Source organism: Homarus americanus, unplaced genomic scaffold (genome assembly GCF_018991925.1).
Source record: "Homarus americanus isolate GMGI-L3 unplaced genomic scaffold, GMGI_Hamer_2.0 scaffold28, whole genome shotgun sequence".
NCBI lineage: Eukaryota > Metazoa > Arthropoda > Malacostraca > Decapoda > Nephropidae > Homarus > Homarus americanus.
In genome coordinates, this window is record NW_024742238.1 from 2,295,317 (window position 1) to 2,314,704 (window position 19,388).

The following is a 19,388-nucleotide window of genomic DNA, read 5'->3' on the forward strand; positions in this document are numbered from 1 at the left end:
AACCATTATAAGTTTATTTCCATTGGGGTCCTTTTATGTGGTTAGAGGGATTAATCAAACAATAAATCTCGAAAAATATGTACTACATGTATATAAATTTTGGTGACTAATGTGACAAGCACTACTCTGCACCTACTGGTACAGTATACTGATTGAGACTGATGGACCATTCTCATTTACTACAACCTTCAGAGATCAATACTGTGATAGCTGGGTAGTACTTTTTACATTCTACTATGTACCGTATGTGATGTCAATAGTTCCTGTGCAAAATTTTTAGCTGAAGCATGTCCATACTTTGGTTCTATGTTCACAACACAACATACTTCATAGAGGGACTTGGTTTCTAGCCTGTTTAAATGTGTCGCTGCTTCCCGCATTTCTTTCATTGTGAAATCCACTTGAAGGATTTCCTTTTCTCCTAGATAATCAGGGTCTTCTGGATACATATCATCACCTAGGAATGGATTTTGAAGAATTAATATATTTTATCTACAACAGGTTAGGGAGGCCTTATAAATGTTCATGAGAGACTTACACAGACCAAGTAGGGAGTGGAAAACCAGCTTGTCCCTTTCCCTAGGACACAATCTCCTACATACAACCTATTCCACCATTAGGAAGGGCGATGAACACTGTCACTGGAGTGACAGTCTGTATACCTGTATACAGTACTTGTAGCTAAATCCATTAAAGGTCTCTCAACCAGTTTCAATGTACAAGGGGGCTCCAGTCCAACAAAATTGAAAGTTTCATAAGCATCCCTGACTTATACCAAACCCCTTACATTAGGCTTCCTTAGAAGCTGGGAATCTAGACTGAGGGGTATGAAAAAGAATGATCTCAACATCAATGATTCTGGAAATGGCTGTGCTTGGATGATGACAATACAGTGGGGTATGCTATAACGAATCTAATTGGTTCTAGAACCTTGTTCGTTATAGCATTCGTTCGTTATAGGATTAATCCGTTCCAGGCCCCCAAATACAACCACTTAACACTGAAAAATATATAAAATTGTAAAAATTTTAAAAAAGTGCATAAATATGCATCTAAACCCCTGAAATAAAGAATATCATTAATACTTGTAATACAAAACCAATAAATTAGTAAAAAAAAAAAAAAAAAAAAATTTTTTTAAATAATGTTCATTGTAGGAGTTTCGTTCGTTATAGCATTCTCAATTTTATAGGTAAAACTGTTCGTTATAGGAATATTCGTAGTAGGATCGTTTCGTTATAGCATACCCCACTGTAGTGAGCCCTAGTGGAAAAGACTTGCAGAAAAATAATTGTTGTATTGAGATCAGCTGCTTTAGAACTACAGTACATAATACAGGTTGTACCTCTCTAGTCCGGCATTCTGTGGTCCGGAACGATTTTAGTTTGTCCAATAGGTAGATAGGCAGCTTTTTTTTTTTTTTTTTTTCACTTATCTGAATTATTATTATTATTACAGGAGTATTAAATTTTTGCCCCTCAGGCCCCAATGTGGGTCAGTGACCTATGCCCGGGTGGGCTAATCCCCGTAAAAAAAAAACCGCCGCGGGAAATTAAGGTTTGTTTACATCCGGCAGTTCGGCTGCTCTCTCTCTCTTTCTCTCTCTGCTTGTCTATACAGAGTACAACGTTTAACCCTTCAATATATATGAGCAGTAAATAAGTGTTGCTTTCATATTCTTATGTAGAGTAATGACGATATGTTTTCACATGTGCGCACTTACATACGCGCAGTCTCACTTTTTTTTTTACCATTAATGGTTAGCTACTTATATTGTTCCATTTATTAACATTAAATAACATTACAGGTACTTCAAACAACCATATTAATTTTTTTTACATTAATTTGACTACAGCTACAATCAGGGTCTTATTTTCTTCAGTTTTATATGTAGAACCAATCAGTCACTGGTTTTGTAAGCTTTAACATGAACAATGCCGGCAGCCGTCTCGTCTCCTCATGTGTTTTAATCCAGGTATTTTTAATAAATTGTATTGTTAATTTTGCACACACAAACATTAATTCAATAAAATCAAATTCAGAAACATTAATTAAAATATATGTGAACAGTAAATAAATGTTGCTTTCATACTCTTATGTAAAGTAATGACGATATGTTTTCACGTGTGTGCACTTACATACGCGATCTCTCTTTTTTCTTTACCATTATCGTTAGCTACTTCTTTTGTTCCATTTATTAACATTAAATAACATTACTTAAAACAACCATATTAATTTTACTACAGCTACTAACCTTATTGGATTCCTCCCACAAACAGCGAACTACCGAATTTAAGCCCTCGCCTCCAGCGCCGCCCACGGAGGCGGGGGATCAACCTATCAACCCCGCCCTTATAAGGCCTGACACCGCTGTGACCACTCTCTTTCTACACAGTGCCACCAGCAAGCAACACCTCCTCCTCCTCCGCGCCAGCCTGGCGGCTGCCGTTCCCGCCAGCGACCTTGGCGTCCCTCAAGCCGCGTGTCCCTCCTCTGGGCACCCTCACCACCCAGCTCTCTCTACTCAACGTTTATTACCATGCTACCTACCCAGCAACAAGCTGCATTGTACATCCAATACAATGTGTATACAGTGAGCACATTGTGAGTTTCTTTTCTCCATCCCATCCTGAGTGTTAACCAATATCTCATAACCCCACAAATGGTGACCCCCGGAGATTCGCACTCACACAGGATGGAGGAGAAACTGATCACTCTCCCAGTCTTCAAGCAACATGGAAGACTGGCTTACCCACGCAGAGGCAGCTCTCATCGGCTCTACAACTACTGTCTCTACACCGCAGGTTAGACACGCTAGAGCAGCTCTGCTACTCTAAGCAGACAGCCGCTCCTCTTCCTGCCCCAAGCACCACGTCCTACCGACCCCTAGAGCAGCTCTGCTACTCTAAGCAGACACCAGCTCCTCTTCCTGCCCCAAGCACCACGTCCTACCGACCCCAACGCCCCCGGCCCGCCTCAGACGCCGCCCCCGGCCCGGCAGTACCCCCTGCCGCTCCTACTGACGCGGACCCACACACCCATCTTTTCTCCCTCGGGTACTCCCTGCTACTGTCCTGCACCCTGCTGCTGTCGTGGACCCAGCTGCTATCACGAGCCCTCATCCGCTTCTGCTGACGCAGCCCCTGCTCCTGACCCAGGCCCACACACCCCAGCAGGCGCATCTGACGACTCTGTACTTGTCGCGAGGGAAGCACAACATTCATCGCCTCCACAACCCGCCTTCTCCCTCTTTTCTCCCACAGATCCCGAGTATCTAGACAGAGTTGCCCCCCCTAGCGGCCGGCTCATCCACGCCCTCGCCGTTCTGCCTCACATGTGGCACGCACGTCCCGTTCTGCCTCACATGTGGCACGCAACTCTGCCAACCTCCAGCCGCGCCCAGAGGGGAAGGGGAGTATTGTAGTGGATTCCTCCCCTACAAGCACCGAACCTTCTCGAATTCCCCAGCCTACGCCTCCAGCGCCGCCCACGGAGCAGGGGTCAACTATCAACCCACGCCTACCCCCGCCTTATAAGGCCTGACACTGCTGCGACCAGCCTCTTTCTACTCCATGCCACCAGCAAGCAACACCTCCTCCTCCGCGGCAGCCTGGCGGCTACCGTTCCCGCCAGCGACCTTGGCGTCCCTCAAGCCGCGTGTCCCTCCTCTGGGCACCCTCACCACCCAGCTCTCTCTACTCAATGCTTATTACCATGCTACCTACCCAGCAACAAGCTGCATTGTACATCCAATATAATATGTATACAGTGAGCACATTGTGAGTTTCCTTTCTCCATCCCATCCTGAGTGTGAACCAATACCACATAACCCCACACAACAACCAAGGTCTTATTTTCTTCAGTTTCATATGTAGAACCAGTCAGTCACTGGTTTTGTAATCAACGAAAACAATGCTGTGTCATTTCCTCGTGTGTTTTAATATTCTACGTATTATTAATGAATTGTATTGCTCATTTTGCACACATAAACATTAATTCAATAAAAAAGACATTCAGTAATAAACAATAATGAATCTTTTGTACATAAGAGAAATGACGCTGTTTACACGATTATGCATGTCGTCTGCACGTTGGCGGGCCGTTCAAACCCGTCGAAGTAGCAAAACGCCTGGACAAACTAAAATTAAAACGCTCTACCACCCCCATTGACTTACCAATGAAACTCTTCAAGGAGCTCTCCCCGGAGCTTGCTAAACCCCTATGCTCCATCATCAATGCTTCTCTCAGTCAAGCCAGATGCCCAGCTGACTGGAAGACCTCTTATGTATCACCAGTGCCCAAGTCAACCAGCCCACAATCCTTAAATCAGCTACGACCTATTGCAATCACCCCAATACCCAGCCTAATCTGTGAAAGTTTTGTGTTCGACTGGGCTTATGCTGATATTGTAGGAGTCGTAGACCCTCAGCAATTTGGCAACATGAAAACTTCCTCCACCACTCACTGTCTTGTCAGCTTTCTCGATTACATATACCGCCATCTCAAGAAACGAAAAACGTCTGTAGCTGTCGCCTTCATTGATTTCACTAAAGCATTCGACCTCGTCGACCACAAAATAATCATCAACAAAGCTACTGACCTCGGGCTTCGGAGAAGTCTTATACCATGGCTTACAGACTTCCTCAGCGACCGACGCCAAGCTGTACGCTTCCAAGGGGCTGTCTCTACCTTTCAGTCACTCACCTTGGTGTCCCCCAAGGCACCAAGATGGGACCACTCTGCTTCCTTATGCTCATCAATGATGCCCTAAGAGAAACCCCTGCTCGCTGGAAATATGTCGACGACTCCACCATTGGGATCAGCGTCAACAATTCTGCTCCCAACTATACCGCCCTTCAGGATTTATTGAACAGTCTCCAAAACTGGGCCACCAACAACCATGTCACCATCAACCATACCAAGACCATGGTTATGCACATCAACCTCTCCTCCGACATTGTCCCACCTCCTTCCATTACTCTAGGTCCGAACACACTCCAGGTTGTAGATTCCACGAAGCTCTCGGCGTCACCATAGACAACAAACTAAATTGGAAACCACACGTCAGTGAAGTTGTCAAATCCTCCAGTTTCCGTCTCCACCTCCTCCGCCGACTCAAGTCCCTCGGAGTTCCTGCACCTGAGCTCCTCAGTGTATACACAACATTCATACTTCCCAAGCTCACCTATACCTCCCCCACCTGGTCTTCCTCTCTAAATGCCACACAACGTAACACCTAGAAAAAGTGCAAGAGGGCATGCAAGATTATTCTCTCCCCTTCCTACTCCACATATCAAGAAGCGCTCAACACACTGACCCTTTCGACTCTCACTGACCATCACCACGACCTCATCTGCAAATTTGGTAAGAAGCTTCTACACCATCCTCGACACCGGCTCCTACTACCACCTGAGATCCCTAGCCCGAGAATTGCTGTTCGACACCACAACCGCATCCAGCCCATACGTGCACGAACTGATCGCTATAAGAACAGCCCAGTCCCAACCATTGTAAAAATTATCAATAACCTGTAATAAACCAGTGTATTCACTCCCAGTAAACACTACTCCTTGCACTGTCACTATGTTGAAATGCACTGTAGTTTGAGCTTTTCCCCATCTAGTTATTATATATCTTATTTGTATCACTTATGTTACTTGTATATTATTTGTAATTCGAAACCCATTCCCCAAATATGTAACTGTATATTTTCAGCCTTCTGGCTGCCAAGCTCTTTCAATAAACCGTAAATTATTATTATTATAAATTCAAGTTTCCGCCGTCAAAATTTTTATTTATTTTTTGTGTGTGTGTGTGTTCCAATAAAATACGTTAAGAATTAAAAACTCGCGAAATTTGAGAAGCTACTATACGACATTTTACCCTTCAATATGTCTTCAAAGAGACCATGATGCAGAGAAAGTGGTGCTAGTGCTTCCAAGCATAAGCACAAGTCACTATCTATCCAGGAAAAGGGTGAATTTCCATGGTCCGGCACCGGTCAGGTCCCGAGGTTGCCGGACTAGAGAGGTACAACCTGTATAGGGATAATATACAGTTTGTTCAAGTGGTGGAGCACAGTATATTTAAGGGAATACATCCTGGGAAAAAGGTAAACCTGTGTGGCCAGCAGAGAAATTTTCGTGAAAAATATATACCATGTACAGTTGTGGACAAAAATAATTCGACAATGTAATTTATTTCCATTCCAAAGTTCCATCTGCTGGAATTTTTCAAAAACAATGAAAATGATAACTCTATATTTTGATAAACACTAACCTGGCAGGACTGCAATAATTCCATCAGTGGCTTTAATCCACACAGGAAAATACTGTTCCAATCCTAATTTTCCACGTTTGCAGGCAAACCTTTTTAGTTCTTCATATCGTTGAAAATTCAGGAGGCGACTTACTTCATATACCTGCGGTGGAGGCAGCATCAAATTTTGTCTGTGCCACTGATCTAGAATAGCTGCAGGGGATGACACCTGTAAACCAAAATTTCTATCAATTTTTTTCCCTTGTCATACAGTGCTTCTCATTACACAACTGTACAGTATATTTCCTGTGGACTCTTTAAACACCACCTTTATCTGTGTTAATGAAAATGGGGTATCATTAACTTTGTAATATTATATATCTCCAGGCAGACCACAGTAACGACTCTAACTTGAGGAAAGTGACATATGTGTTGTGGAAGCAAATGCCACTAGCAGCTGAAACAATTAGAGCCCATGTGCTGAAGGCTCTTGCCCATGCAGACATCACCCACATCTGGGCTCACAATCTCTCATTCCTCTACGAGTCTACATGATCAAATTTACCTGAACAGCAGCAATTTCTTTGTTATCACTGGTTACTTTTGGCATATTTTTGATGAAGGTTATGTAGAAAGCTGTGTCAAATCTCCGGTTCTTCCAATTAATTGGTGTGAACCAATCTATCCACTCGTGAAGATCCCAAACTGCTGGACACCCACCCAACTCTTGAAACATTGCCAGAAACTACAGTAAAATAAACCAATTATTAATTGCATGTAGAATCTGAGGTCATTATAGCACAAATAACAAAAATACAGTATTCCAAAGGATGAAAGCACTTTTCATTTTAAGGCTACTGATCTTCACACAAAAATCTAACCAGACAATAATAATAATGCCAACACCAAGGTGGGGACAACAATGTTTGTATTCATCAGATAAAAAGAGCTTTTATAGGAAGTCAATCTGATTACAGTAAAATTCAATCAGAGGGATGACCAGGAACAGGTGGGATAGTACTGGACTATACTGTAATAGTTTTAATTGTTTTGTCACACTTTTCATGACTTAACCTTTGAAAGACCACAGCAGGACAGGTATAAAGAAATGAGTCTCCCATATTTAATGTGAAAGTTGTAATATACTGTACAGAACAATGACAGGGTGATCAAGAGAAAAACAGTGAAATGCTAGAGTATGAGTTCTTGCCTTAGAGGGATCATTGTGGACAGCTTTACGCCATTGCTCTAACTCATGTTGGTCAAGAGAACTCCCAAGATGGTGGGTGGCAAGTAATAAGCCACACTCTTCAAATGTTTCTCGTATAGCTGTGATCCTGAACCCAACCTCTGGTAAGATGTAGTGAGGTGGCTTGTTAGCATAAATCTCTGGAAGTGGTGATGGATTTCTGTTGGAAAAAATAAAATAAAATAAATACTAAATTGACAAAAAAGTAATTCTATTTCCCAGTTACCTGTACCAACCATGCTCTTTTTCTTCATTTGTTTCAAAGGTAATACAGGTGATAGTAATCATTTCCCAGCCCCTCCTTTTACTGTATACTGCAGTAAAGTATATTGGTATCTACTGTAGTATTTATTATGAAAATCTAAATTATACACAGTATGAGGCTTTAAGCTGGACTTATTAAGTAAATTTTCACCACTAATAATGTAATCCAATACAGTACTGAATTTTCTGTTCTCTTCACCACCCAGCCTTGACAGTCATGGTTCACTGTGAGACCTTCTCTCGTCATCTGGCCTAATGCTGAATGATAGATGACATTAAAGATCATAGTCCAAGCCCTGGTATTATGACCCAGCAGAATTTTTATTTGGGGAGAGTTTGACCCAAGGAAGTTTTGAGAGGAGATGGCATCAACTGTGGACAGTGAAGCCACTCTTCTCTCACAGCGGCCATGTTGGGATTGGAAAAACATCGCTGGTGGTGGCTGGCAAGACTGGCTTTGTGGGTTTTATTCTGTACATTTACAGTGTGCCAGCACTCATCTGGCATTTGGTTTACAGAAGTCTGACTTAGAGAGGTCTAACTTTAATAAAAATAAATCTTCTAGTGCAGTCTTTACCTGAATTCATTTTTTAGGTCAGGTGCCGAGTAGCCACACTTTTTAAAAACATTAAGCCAGTCCTGGGAAAAATCTGATGCTGCAGTTACACCACCTGTAAATAAGTAAAGCATGTGAAGATTACCTACTGCTTTTTAAACTCTGATGAGAATAATTTGTAAAGAATGTGAAAATGTACAATATGTATGCTATTGTTTTGACAAAACCCTTCCCAATCTAGTAAAAACCACATTCATACTGTACAGTACAGTTTTTATCAAACATGTTATGACATCATACCAACCAGTAATATAAAAAAAAAAAGTTAAACTTACCGGGGAAAACAAAAGCATTTGGTAGAAAAGAACTCTTCCCACTACGTTTGAGAAAAAGTAGATCATAATCTGTACGGAATCTTTGTATCTGAAATTTTGAATAAATTCACCAATAATTAAGAAATGTGTAAGATGAAAATGTTTTTATGCTAATCTAGCAATTAATTTTAAAATAGTCAACCAAGCTCTTGCCTAAACTAAAATCAGTTAAAATAACATCAACATAATACAGTACAGTACTGTATAAGTCTTTTTAATTACAGCAATAATAAAGAGACTACATCCTATAGTTTAACATCACAATCGACATACTTTACCTAACTAGGTAGTAGGTAGCTATCAAACAGGGAGGTGCTACTGCCATATGGCATCACATAAATTGTGACCAAATCCCAGGTTACTGATCTGACTGATTTTCTGCCTCATTTACACACAATTGCAAGGTCTCAATTGTTTCTCTTACAGTGATCCCTCGGTTAACGAACGCCTCGGTTCACGAAATTTCGGTTAACAAACTGCCTTCCATAAGAATCTTCAATTCGGTTAACGAATTTCTTACGAACAAACCTCAACATGTTTTCGCTTGCACTGGCCGGGCAACCAGCTTTAGTATCAGTCTGCTAATACATTAATCGGTTCTAGGGCTTAAATTCCTTACTATTTTAGTAAATATCAAGAAGTTTATACTATTCAATAATTTAAAAGTTTAATATTCAATTTTTTAGTCATTTTAACAATTATTGAACATAATTGAAGGTAAATTGACTAGTTTAATGCGCGGCATCCAGCCTCTTAACACAGCAAACAGGCGTTAGTCTCTCTCTGTTTTCACTGGAGGTAACATCTTGCTTGAGACTCTCTTCAACTAAACGCTTTTTCTGTGTTTCCAAGCAAATTATTGGTCATTTTGAAATATATTTTACATATTGACAATATATAATGCAGTGCAGTGTTGATTTAAAGAAATACTCTTGAATTACACCAAGAGCTTAAATTTTATGGGTGAAATGGCACCATGGGTGACTTCTCTTCCACCCCAATGCCTTCTCTTCTTCCTTCTCCTCCACCCCATTCTAATTCCCATCATCATCATCATCATCCAGGGCCTTCTACATACACACCTCAAAGTAAGTGTACTTTTCTACCTTTTTTGTTGAATTTAGGCAATTTTTGGTGAGCTGGAACCAATTACCCAAAAACCCATTGAAACAATGGTTTCGGTTAACGAACAACCTGCTGGAACGGATTGAGTTCGTTAACCGAGGGACCACTGTACTTTGAAAACTCAACATACTGGTATATTAATTTCTTAATCTTTGTTTGATTTTTTTTCCATTTCTGTATTTATTTATGATTTATTAAATTTAACTCTTTGCCCCCCCTCAATGTAGGTTACTAGGTATATATATATATATATATATATATATATATATATATATATATATATATATATATATATATATATATATATATATATATATATATATATATATATATATATATATATATATATATATATATATATATATATATACAGGTATATATATATATGCAAGTAAATCACTGTAGGTGCGCGTGATCTAGGTATATGCTGATAACCACAAGGAAAGAAGAAACACGAAGTTCCCAAGCTTTCGTGTAATTCACATCTTCAGGGGTGAGTACAGACTAGTCTGTACTCACCTGGTGAAATATTATATATATATATATATATATATATATATATATATATATATATATATATATATATATATATATATATATATATATATATATATATATATATATATATATATATATATATATATATATATATATATATATATATATATATATATATATTCACCACATTAACATCATCGTCTGTTATTTTTGTTTAACCTCGCGACTAATGACCTGATCCTGTACAGAACAGTAATGAGATTTTTTTTATTAACACAATTTCCTAATTACTGTACATTTTCCATTTTGGCACTTAGCAGATACTGTACTGTCTTATGCCCTCTTAAGTATAACAGTACATAACTGTCATATACAGTATTTCATGTTTATTTAAGATGATCTAGATATTGTGCAACAGAAACAAAGAGGAGAAAAGTATTGCATGAAAGTCTCCCAGTTACTGGTCAATTAACAATTTATTTACTAGTACTGTACTGGACTGGACTGTCACACTATGAAGTGTTGTCACTATTCAGGCTAGACAGTGTCATTTTAGCATTAATGGCAACATATTTACTTAAAATGTAAATGCAAAAACAGGTGATTTGGTAAGCACGCTAAACAGGAAAATATATTACCCTAAGAAGGTTCCTTTGTGAAGAAACTCTCAAAATGATCTCTTATTAGTCCAGCTGAACCTGAGTTTTGAAACGTGAAACCAAAACTAGTGAAGGTGAACATAAAAAAAAAGGGTGACAATACTAGATGAAGTAATACAGGTACACCACCGATTTTCCAGCATCCTTGGTTCCAAAGCCTTGCCAGATTATCCGTTTTGCTAGACCAACCGAAGTCACGTAATAATAATTAAACAATACTGTACACCTCTGACCCATTAATTATACACCCCCTGTGTCTCTAAAGCACCATGAACTGCAAGAAACTGAAATTAAACAAATATTAAAATGAAATTAAATGTGAATTAAATGATTAAATGAAATACATTAGTATAAATGATACAAGTTTATTAGGATCAATGAAACAGGATTATTTATTAAACAGATATTAAATGTAAATTTAATGAGTTAATGAAATACATTAGTATAAATGATGCAGGTTTATTAGTACAGTATAAATGAAACAGGTTTATTAATTAATGTACTTGCAAAGAATGTTGTAGTACAGTAATTTTGTCCGGACTAAACGAGGTGCCGGACCATCAGTTACCAGAAAATCGGTGATGTATAACTGTGAATGTCAATACCTGTACTGTACCTTGGTATTTACAGAGGCTCCCTGTCCAACAATGATGAGTGACGCTGCTTCTCGCCAATGCCTCCCAGCCATGGCTCTAATGGTCGTTAAGACTTAGGAGGAATCTAATACTGTGCAGGGTTAAATTAGGTTAGGTTTTAAAGGCATTGTATTGCACGTAGGTTAGGTTAGGTTTTTTCCGTGTCTTGTTTTTCTTAACTTTTTCCTGGCTTCATGACCGCTCATGGGGCGGGCGTCTGCCAGCTCTAGGTATGGACACGGAACTCAGTAGTGCCCCGAGATGTTTATACACCTTAATTAGGTTACCCCTTGCCTGTCTGTAGTATGAAGTGCTTAGTGCAGGCAGCAGTCTGATAGCCCTCCTTTGGATATATTTTCAATCAACTGACAGTCCCTAGCATATCTCGGAGACCAGCCAAGTTCCTACAAACGCTATTTTATCACGAGTGCGATAAATATATTTGACCGTGCCTGGCTGCAATTGTTATTTATTTTGCCGTGAGTCAATCATTTTTTCTATAGATGTTCTTATTATAAAAAGAGGTGATATTTACTAGAACCTAACCTAATCAACCAAAGAAACCTAACTTAGCCAATCATAGCGTACTCAAGGTTAATAGGAACTTAGCCTGTCTCTGCAAAATATCCACTACAGGTATATAAAAGTTAAAAATAAAGTAAAAATGAAAAAGATGTCGACAGCTACCTGTGTGCTTACTGCATCAGCTGACCCATGACGAGGGACAACGAAACTATCTTTAATAATAATAACAATCATGATGATAATGACAAATACAAATTAATAATAATCGTTATTATATTAATTACAAAAAACAAGAATAATATTCATTTTCAGTAAAATTGTTATGTAATTAAAGTAAAAGTACAATTGCTTTCTCATGTAAATAAACCATGTAGGGGCTAAATACTCAAAAATATTTAAGGCTATCAGAGTTGGTAATGGTGCCACTCGACCAGGCTGACCCTCAGTTATTGGATGTTTATCATAAATTAAAAACAGGGGTGATATAACTTCCCACCGTTTTTTCGAAAGATAAATAACTGATAAGATAGATTCACTTGTGTAAGAGAAAAGACTTTATACGTGCTGAAAATCATCAACTATACCAACATTGCAACTACCACGTTTAACAGGTAAGCTTATATTATTTCGGGTAAATAAGGTGGATATTGAGGATAACTGAGATGTCATTTTTCCAATACTGTATTATTATCTTTTGTACGTCACAAGTCTCCCCATTCCTTGTTTATTTCGGGCGGAGAAGCTCTTTCCCTCCTCAGTCCCCGCTCCAATGTGTTCATTTGCTCGCTTCTTAGACTTATTAGTCTGCAGCACATGTGTGGGAGATCTTATTGGCTAGTGGAAGTAGTGGGTGAGGGTAACGTTATTATTGGGGAGTGTAGGGTGAGGTGAGACTTATTATTGGGTAAGAGCTCTTTGTCCTAGCGTGGGTGCGTCGGTAGGGAAATTTTGAACTTCAGTACCAGGTATGGCTGAACAGGTGGAAGAGCTGTGCGGACACGTCTGTTGCCGAGTTCTTTCAGAAAAATACTGAGGCCATTGCATTTTTTAGAAAACATGGTGTATTACTGAACAACGTGAGTTGTCTAAACTGTAGACAACCTAGATGAACCTGATTCTTCTTCAGATTAAGGTAAGATGTGGGGGCATGAACAAGGGGGGGGGGGTCCAGGGGGGCAGAGCCCCCCCTTATTAGGTTAGGTTAGTTTTTGGTGATTTTTTTTTTAAAGGGGGTAGGTTAAGTTAGGGTATACTGTATTTCCTTCAGTATTAGAAATATGTTTTTTTTCTATGGTTTTTGATGACCTTTGAAGGATTTTGGCCTTGTTCTCCATTGGAAATCACCTATTTCTGTGATTTCCTCCACCCAAAAATTCCCTCTTCCCAACATCTTCCCTTAAGAGTTAGGGTCATCTCGTACCCAAGATAGATTGTACCCAAAAAAGTCAACTCGTACCCGAGACAACTCGTACCCAACTCGCGGGATAAAACGCACCTAAGATTACTTAACCCAATTTAAGAGATAATCCATACCTATTAGTATATATACGTACCATGCATTTTAGCTTTATCTATGATTACAAAAAAAGATTATGCAAATCTTGTTGGAAAGTGCAGTGAAATAGGGAAATGTAATGATTGCATCTCATTACATAATTATGTTATTTCGTAACACAAACATTGCACTACAAGTACATATTCACACAATGTGATTTATAATAACTTTATTGCAATTTACAGATTTTGGCTAATAGATTTGGCAGTTTCAATTTATAAACTGGGCGATGTAAACGTTTCAAATGGTCGTAAGTCAAAAAAATATAGACATGCATAAAAACAGATTGATTTTCCAGCTCCTGCTTTTTGTAAACAAATCAGTTAGTATACCTTACAGTACAGTATATAATTCGGGGCTCCTCGTTGGTAAATCTTCCTGTATAACAAACTTATTCTATTGAGTAGGTGACATCGTTAAGAATTTCTTCTGACATGTCAAACTCAAGAATCAAATACAGTACACTACTGTAGTAATAAAGATATAAAAGAACGAAGTGAGAATATTGGCCAACTCATATACAATTATTTATGTGATTATATGTTAATGATACTCTGGATAGATTTGTTTAAAAGTCACGACCACACGGAAACAAGACCAGTATGAGTAACATAACGACTTGAATATGTGTCGCCCAATTGTGAAGCGGGATAGAGTAAATAAAAAAAAATATTTAAAATTATAATGGAAAGTTGTTGTTTCTTTTAATATACTGTACTTAAAACATCAAAACAATAAGTATAGCAAAAATAAAGAAAATCAGCAAACAACTTCTGGTGGTAGCCGTTCTCTACACCTTTACCTTAAAATCAACATTTATATATATATATATATATATATATATATATATATATATATATATAATATATATATATATATATATATATATATATATATATATATATATATATATATATATATATATATATATATATATATATATATATATATATATATATATATATATATATATATATATATATATATATATGTGTGTGTGTAATAATGTAATAATAATAATAATAATAATAATAATTGACGGTTTATTGAAAAAGTTCTGCAGCCCGAAGGCTGAAAATATACATTGGACATAAATGACTTATTACATACATTGGTGTGTGTGTGTGTGTGTGTACACGTACGTACGTATGAACTGTTGTAAATTGGATACGAGTTGGCATGTTCTGATGGGTACAATTTGCTTGGGTACGAGCTGTCCAGTACCCTTCCCTTAAAATTCTTGGGGGTGTTATCTAAAAAAAAACAAGTTATTTCCATCAGAAATGATTGTCAAACTCGTTCAAAATTATCAAAATCCATAGGAAAAACATATTCTAATACCCAAAGAAAAGAACGGTGCACTACTATAAATTGTCCGCAATATCTTATGGATTCGAATAAAAATTTCTGAAGGTACTATTTACATGATACTGAACATGAAGATGAAGCGAGAATGCACAGAACCTATTAGAACCTAATCTAACCTTACTTAACCCACCTAACTTTTCTTACTATAATCGAAACAGTGGTAAAATTGTGGTTTCAGTCACTATGCCCGAGTAGTTTAGAAATTAGTTTATCCTGTGTATTTTGGTGTGATTTAATAAATTTTACTTTTATTTCCGGGGGAAGTACCAGTTATTGAGTTAACCCTCCCCCTAAAGGTATGGAAAAACTTTAAAATTCATTTCTGATGTTATTCTTTGCCCCTTGGTTGAAATGGGGTTAGAAATAATCCAGATAAGAAGATCTAAAGGTTGAGGACAGTTAAAACAGTCTGCCGTGTATTGGCTGAAACTGCAATAATACCGAAACAACTTTTGTATGACTAAATGAACTAATTCAATCCAATATTAATCTTATATAACATGCCCTATGAAATCATTTGTTTCTTGACTTGTAAACAAAGACCACAAACTTTCCCGTATAGCAGATGATCTGCAGAATAATGATAATGATGACAGTAATAATAAAAATAATGTATTAATAATAATAAGAATGATAATACTGTATCTAGGTATTATTTTAGTTTTGGTCATATGGGGAATCTTAAGAATTTAACTATTGGATTCAGTAGTTTATACAATTCTAAGACAATTTTCTTCTATGATGTTTCCCTTGCAAACGACTTATATATGCCGGAGGGGGCAGAGCCCCCCTGTTAGCAGGTTAGGTCAGGCCATTTGCAAGGGAAACATCATAGAAGAAAAATGTCTTAGAATTGTATAAACTACTGAATCCAATAGTTAAATTCTTAAGATTCCTCAGATGACCAAAACTAAAATAATACTTTGATTTCAAAGATAAAATTTCTTAGATTCCTGTGTTGTCTGAAAGTAAAACTTTACCAGTAATAGTAACAATAATGATGACAATAATAATAATAATAATGTAATAATAATAATTATAATGACAGCAATAACAATGTTTCTAACGAATGAATTACTTCATTAACAGGACCCTATAAAGGAGAATGCCATCGCAATCCATTAAACCCACGTCGTTAGGGGTGGGAATGGGACAACTGGCCGCCGCCATCTGGCCGCAGCCCAACTGGCCGCGGGAAACTCGCCGCGGCCGACTGGCCGCCGCGGACTGGGGGTAAACTGCAAACGCCTATTTGGGTTGGGTTGGGTTGGGTTGGGTTGGGTTGGGTTGGGTTGGGTTGGGTTGGGTTAGGTTGGGTTGGGTTGGGTTGGGTTGGGTTGGGTTGGGTTGGGTTGGGTTGGGTTGGGTTGGGTTGGGTTGGGTTGGGTTGGGTTGGGTTGGGTTGGGTTGGGTTGGGTTGGGTTGGGTTGGGTTGGGTTGGGTTGGGTTGGGTTGGGTTGGGGTTGGGTTGGGTTGGGTTGGGTTGGGTTGGGTTGGGTTGGGTTGGGTTGGGTTGGGTTGGGTTGGGTTGGGTTGGAGTTGGGTTGGGTTGGGTTGGGTTGGGTTGGGTTGGGTTGGGTTGGGTTGGGTTGGGTTGGGTTGGGTTGGGTTGGGTTGGGTTGGGTTGGGTTGGGTTGGGTTGGGTTGGGTTGGGTTGGGTTGGGTTGGGTTGGGTTGGGTTGTCAACAAAAAGTTCCATATGGAGGCCAGTCGGCCGCGGCGAGTTTCCCGCGGCCAGTTGGGCTGCGGCTAGATGGCGGCGGCCAGTTGTCCTAGACCCGTTAGGGGTGATGGGGCTACAGAATAACAACCCTGGACGGACGGTCTGGCTATTTGTAAACTGTCAGGTGCGGAGGCCATGTTGATTGTCCAACTAACCTAATTTAATCTAATTACTGTATATGAGTGAACGAGAAAGAGGACGGCGTTTATGTCAATATATAAGTTGATCTGAGTGACTGAGCAAGGAGCGTCGCTGGTGCCCACTTACAAAGATGCTGACATATGGGCTTGTCCCTCTTGGGAAAGCTACCGTTCACGTGAACAACTCGTGTCTTACTCAGAGACAGTGGAAAGTTACAGGGGGTGAATCTGAATATAATATCAGATTTATTGACCCATTTATATAATATGTTCTGTTGATGAGACAGGGGCCCATTACAGTGGGAAAGTTGTTGTTGTTTTTTGTGCAGAAAGTATCTCTTAATTATATAATAAAGGTCTTTGTACTGTATTGCCACACTATGTAACATAATTATTATACATGTTGGTTTAGTGTTCCATACTGTTCACTCTGTTACAAATTTCATCTGGTTTCTCTTTAGTACAGCACTCTACATGTATAAATTATTACTGTACTTAAATGTTTATTATTGGCTTATAATCATTGTGCACACAGACACACACAAAAACAAACATTTAAAAACATGTTTTGTGGTATTTTAAAACTTACCTTGTAGGAATATAGCGGGTATCTTTTTATAATAAGAGTTTATAGGAAACTGTGCTTCATTTCAATTTTTTTTCAATTTCAATTGTTTATTCCTTGATAGAGGAAGCGGGATCCTAGTGCTGTCACTAGGTACCCCTATACAATGACACCAGAAGCATCTGGCAAGTGTGACGAGTATATACAGTATAAATATTATAAAGGGGCTTACTAAAGCCTAAGGAAGGAAGGAAGGATATTCCTTTAACACATAATCAATGTTATTTACAAAATATCTGGCCAGTACGGGGAGGATCATCGTGTCTTCGTCAGGGGGTCGTGGAGTGGCGGTCCAGCAGGTGTCACGGAAGCGTTGTGTGTGGGGACATCTTAGGAGGTAGTGGATAAGGGTGCTGCTGTCGGGTCTTCTGCATAATGCACAAAATGGTCCATTCCGCATTATTACCAAAGAAGCTGGCAACAAATTAAAATTTTGAAGCCAAATGCACAAATTGCAGATGTAGTGCATGCGGACCGACTTAAAAAAGGCCATCCAGATTTATTACCCAAAAATGGTAATGATGTCATAGACACAGCTTTTCAAACAGTACACACACCAAGTGTACCTAATGATTATCGTTTAAAACTCTGTTCTGCAAATAATATTAAAATACATTGAAACTTTTTACAGAATGGCTTGGAACATCATTGCAATATTCCTACTCCTTTGTGGCACCACTGTGTTGACAGATATGTCCACAGAAGTCCTTAAGCCAGGTGTGCTGCACGGACTGCTCAAGCTTCCACGCCAGATGAGGTCCATTGATACCCAACTGCAGACAGCTATGACTGTCCTTGATGATCTCAAGAAAAATCCTAACAGTTTGACAATACAGTAGTAGCACCAACTGTTAATCTTCAGCTACTTCGTCTCAGAACCCTTCACAAGATTATCGTCACAGTTGGACACTATTCCAGCATCTCGGAATGATTTTGTAAAGAAAATGTTCCCAAACGCGAGGATTGTTTAATTTTGTTGGTCTTATACAAAGCACACTACAGTATTTGGCACTGCGACTGCCGAGGATGTAGCTAAACTAGGACATTGTCGACCAAGCAGTTCTTAAAGAAAATCGTGTTATTACTCGAACCATTCATGCAATTAGTGCATTGGAATCATGAGTTAATGCGATTATTTCTGAGTCTTAGCATTTATCTAGGGTTGTGTACAATTTAATGAATTCAGTCCCTACGTTGGAGTGGCTCCTTTATTTTTCCGAGTATTTGCATGCTGCAGAAAATTCAGTTCAAGCTGTAATTAATAACAAAAATTAACTAATCGCAAGCATCGTGGATGCAAGGTTAGGACAAGTGGATTCAAAGCTTGTGCCTGTGAAGACTCTTCTTGAAGCATTACAAATAGCCAAGACAACTTATCATTTAATTCCAATTTTCACAGATCATGAGAATATTATTACCCTCTGTTGGAGTCAACTGTCATGCACAACGCTGTACTCATCCACATACCTATGCTAGGGCAACGCAAGGCATTTGGAACCCTTCCCTTTGTGTTTTAATGACACACTGTTTACTCTGGATAGACCAAAAGAAATTTGGCTAATTGATGAAGATTACTCCTTGTTAGCATTGGATGATCTGAGGGTTCTACCATGGTGTAAATCGTCATATTGACGATTTACACATTTATACCCCGCCCTCCATACTCACCCATCCACACCTCTCCACATCCATACCCCTCCTCCACACCCGTCATCCATACTCACATCCCTCCTCCATGCCATCCATACCCACACCCCCTCCATGTCTTGCATACCCACACCCCTCTTCCCCTCCCCTTCTCCTTACTCCTCCCACCCATTCTGCTTTCCTTCTG

At 39.0% G+C, this 19,388-nt stretch overlaps 1 protein-coding gene across 1 annotated transcript; it reads right to left on the reverse strand.

Annotated features, from left to right (window-relative positions):
• Positions 1–12,362, reverse strand: LOC121876599 (nucleoside diphosphate-linked moiety X motif 19-like). The gene is made up of 8 exons (XM_042381815.1): positions 12,306–12,362; positions 11,600–11,709; positions 8,663–8,750; positions 8,349–8,442; positions 7,469–7,667; positions 6,824–7,003; positions 6,280–6,487; positions 1–457 (listed from the first exon to the last, which is right to left on the reverse strand). The coding sequence occupies exons 2-8, from the start codon at positions 11,669–11,671 to the stop codon at positions 225–227; spliced, it is 1,074 nt and encodes a 357-aa protein (XP_042237749.1). The 5' UTR covers positions 11,672–11,709; positions 12,306–12,362; the 3' UTR covers positions 1–224.
• Positions 12,363–19,388: the final 7,026 nt, after the last annotated feature.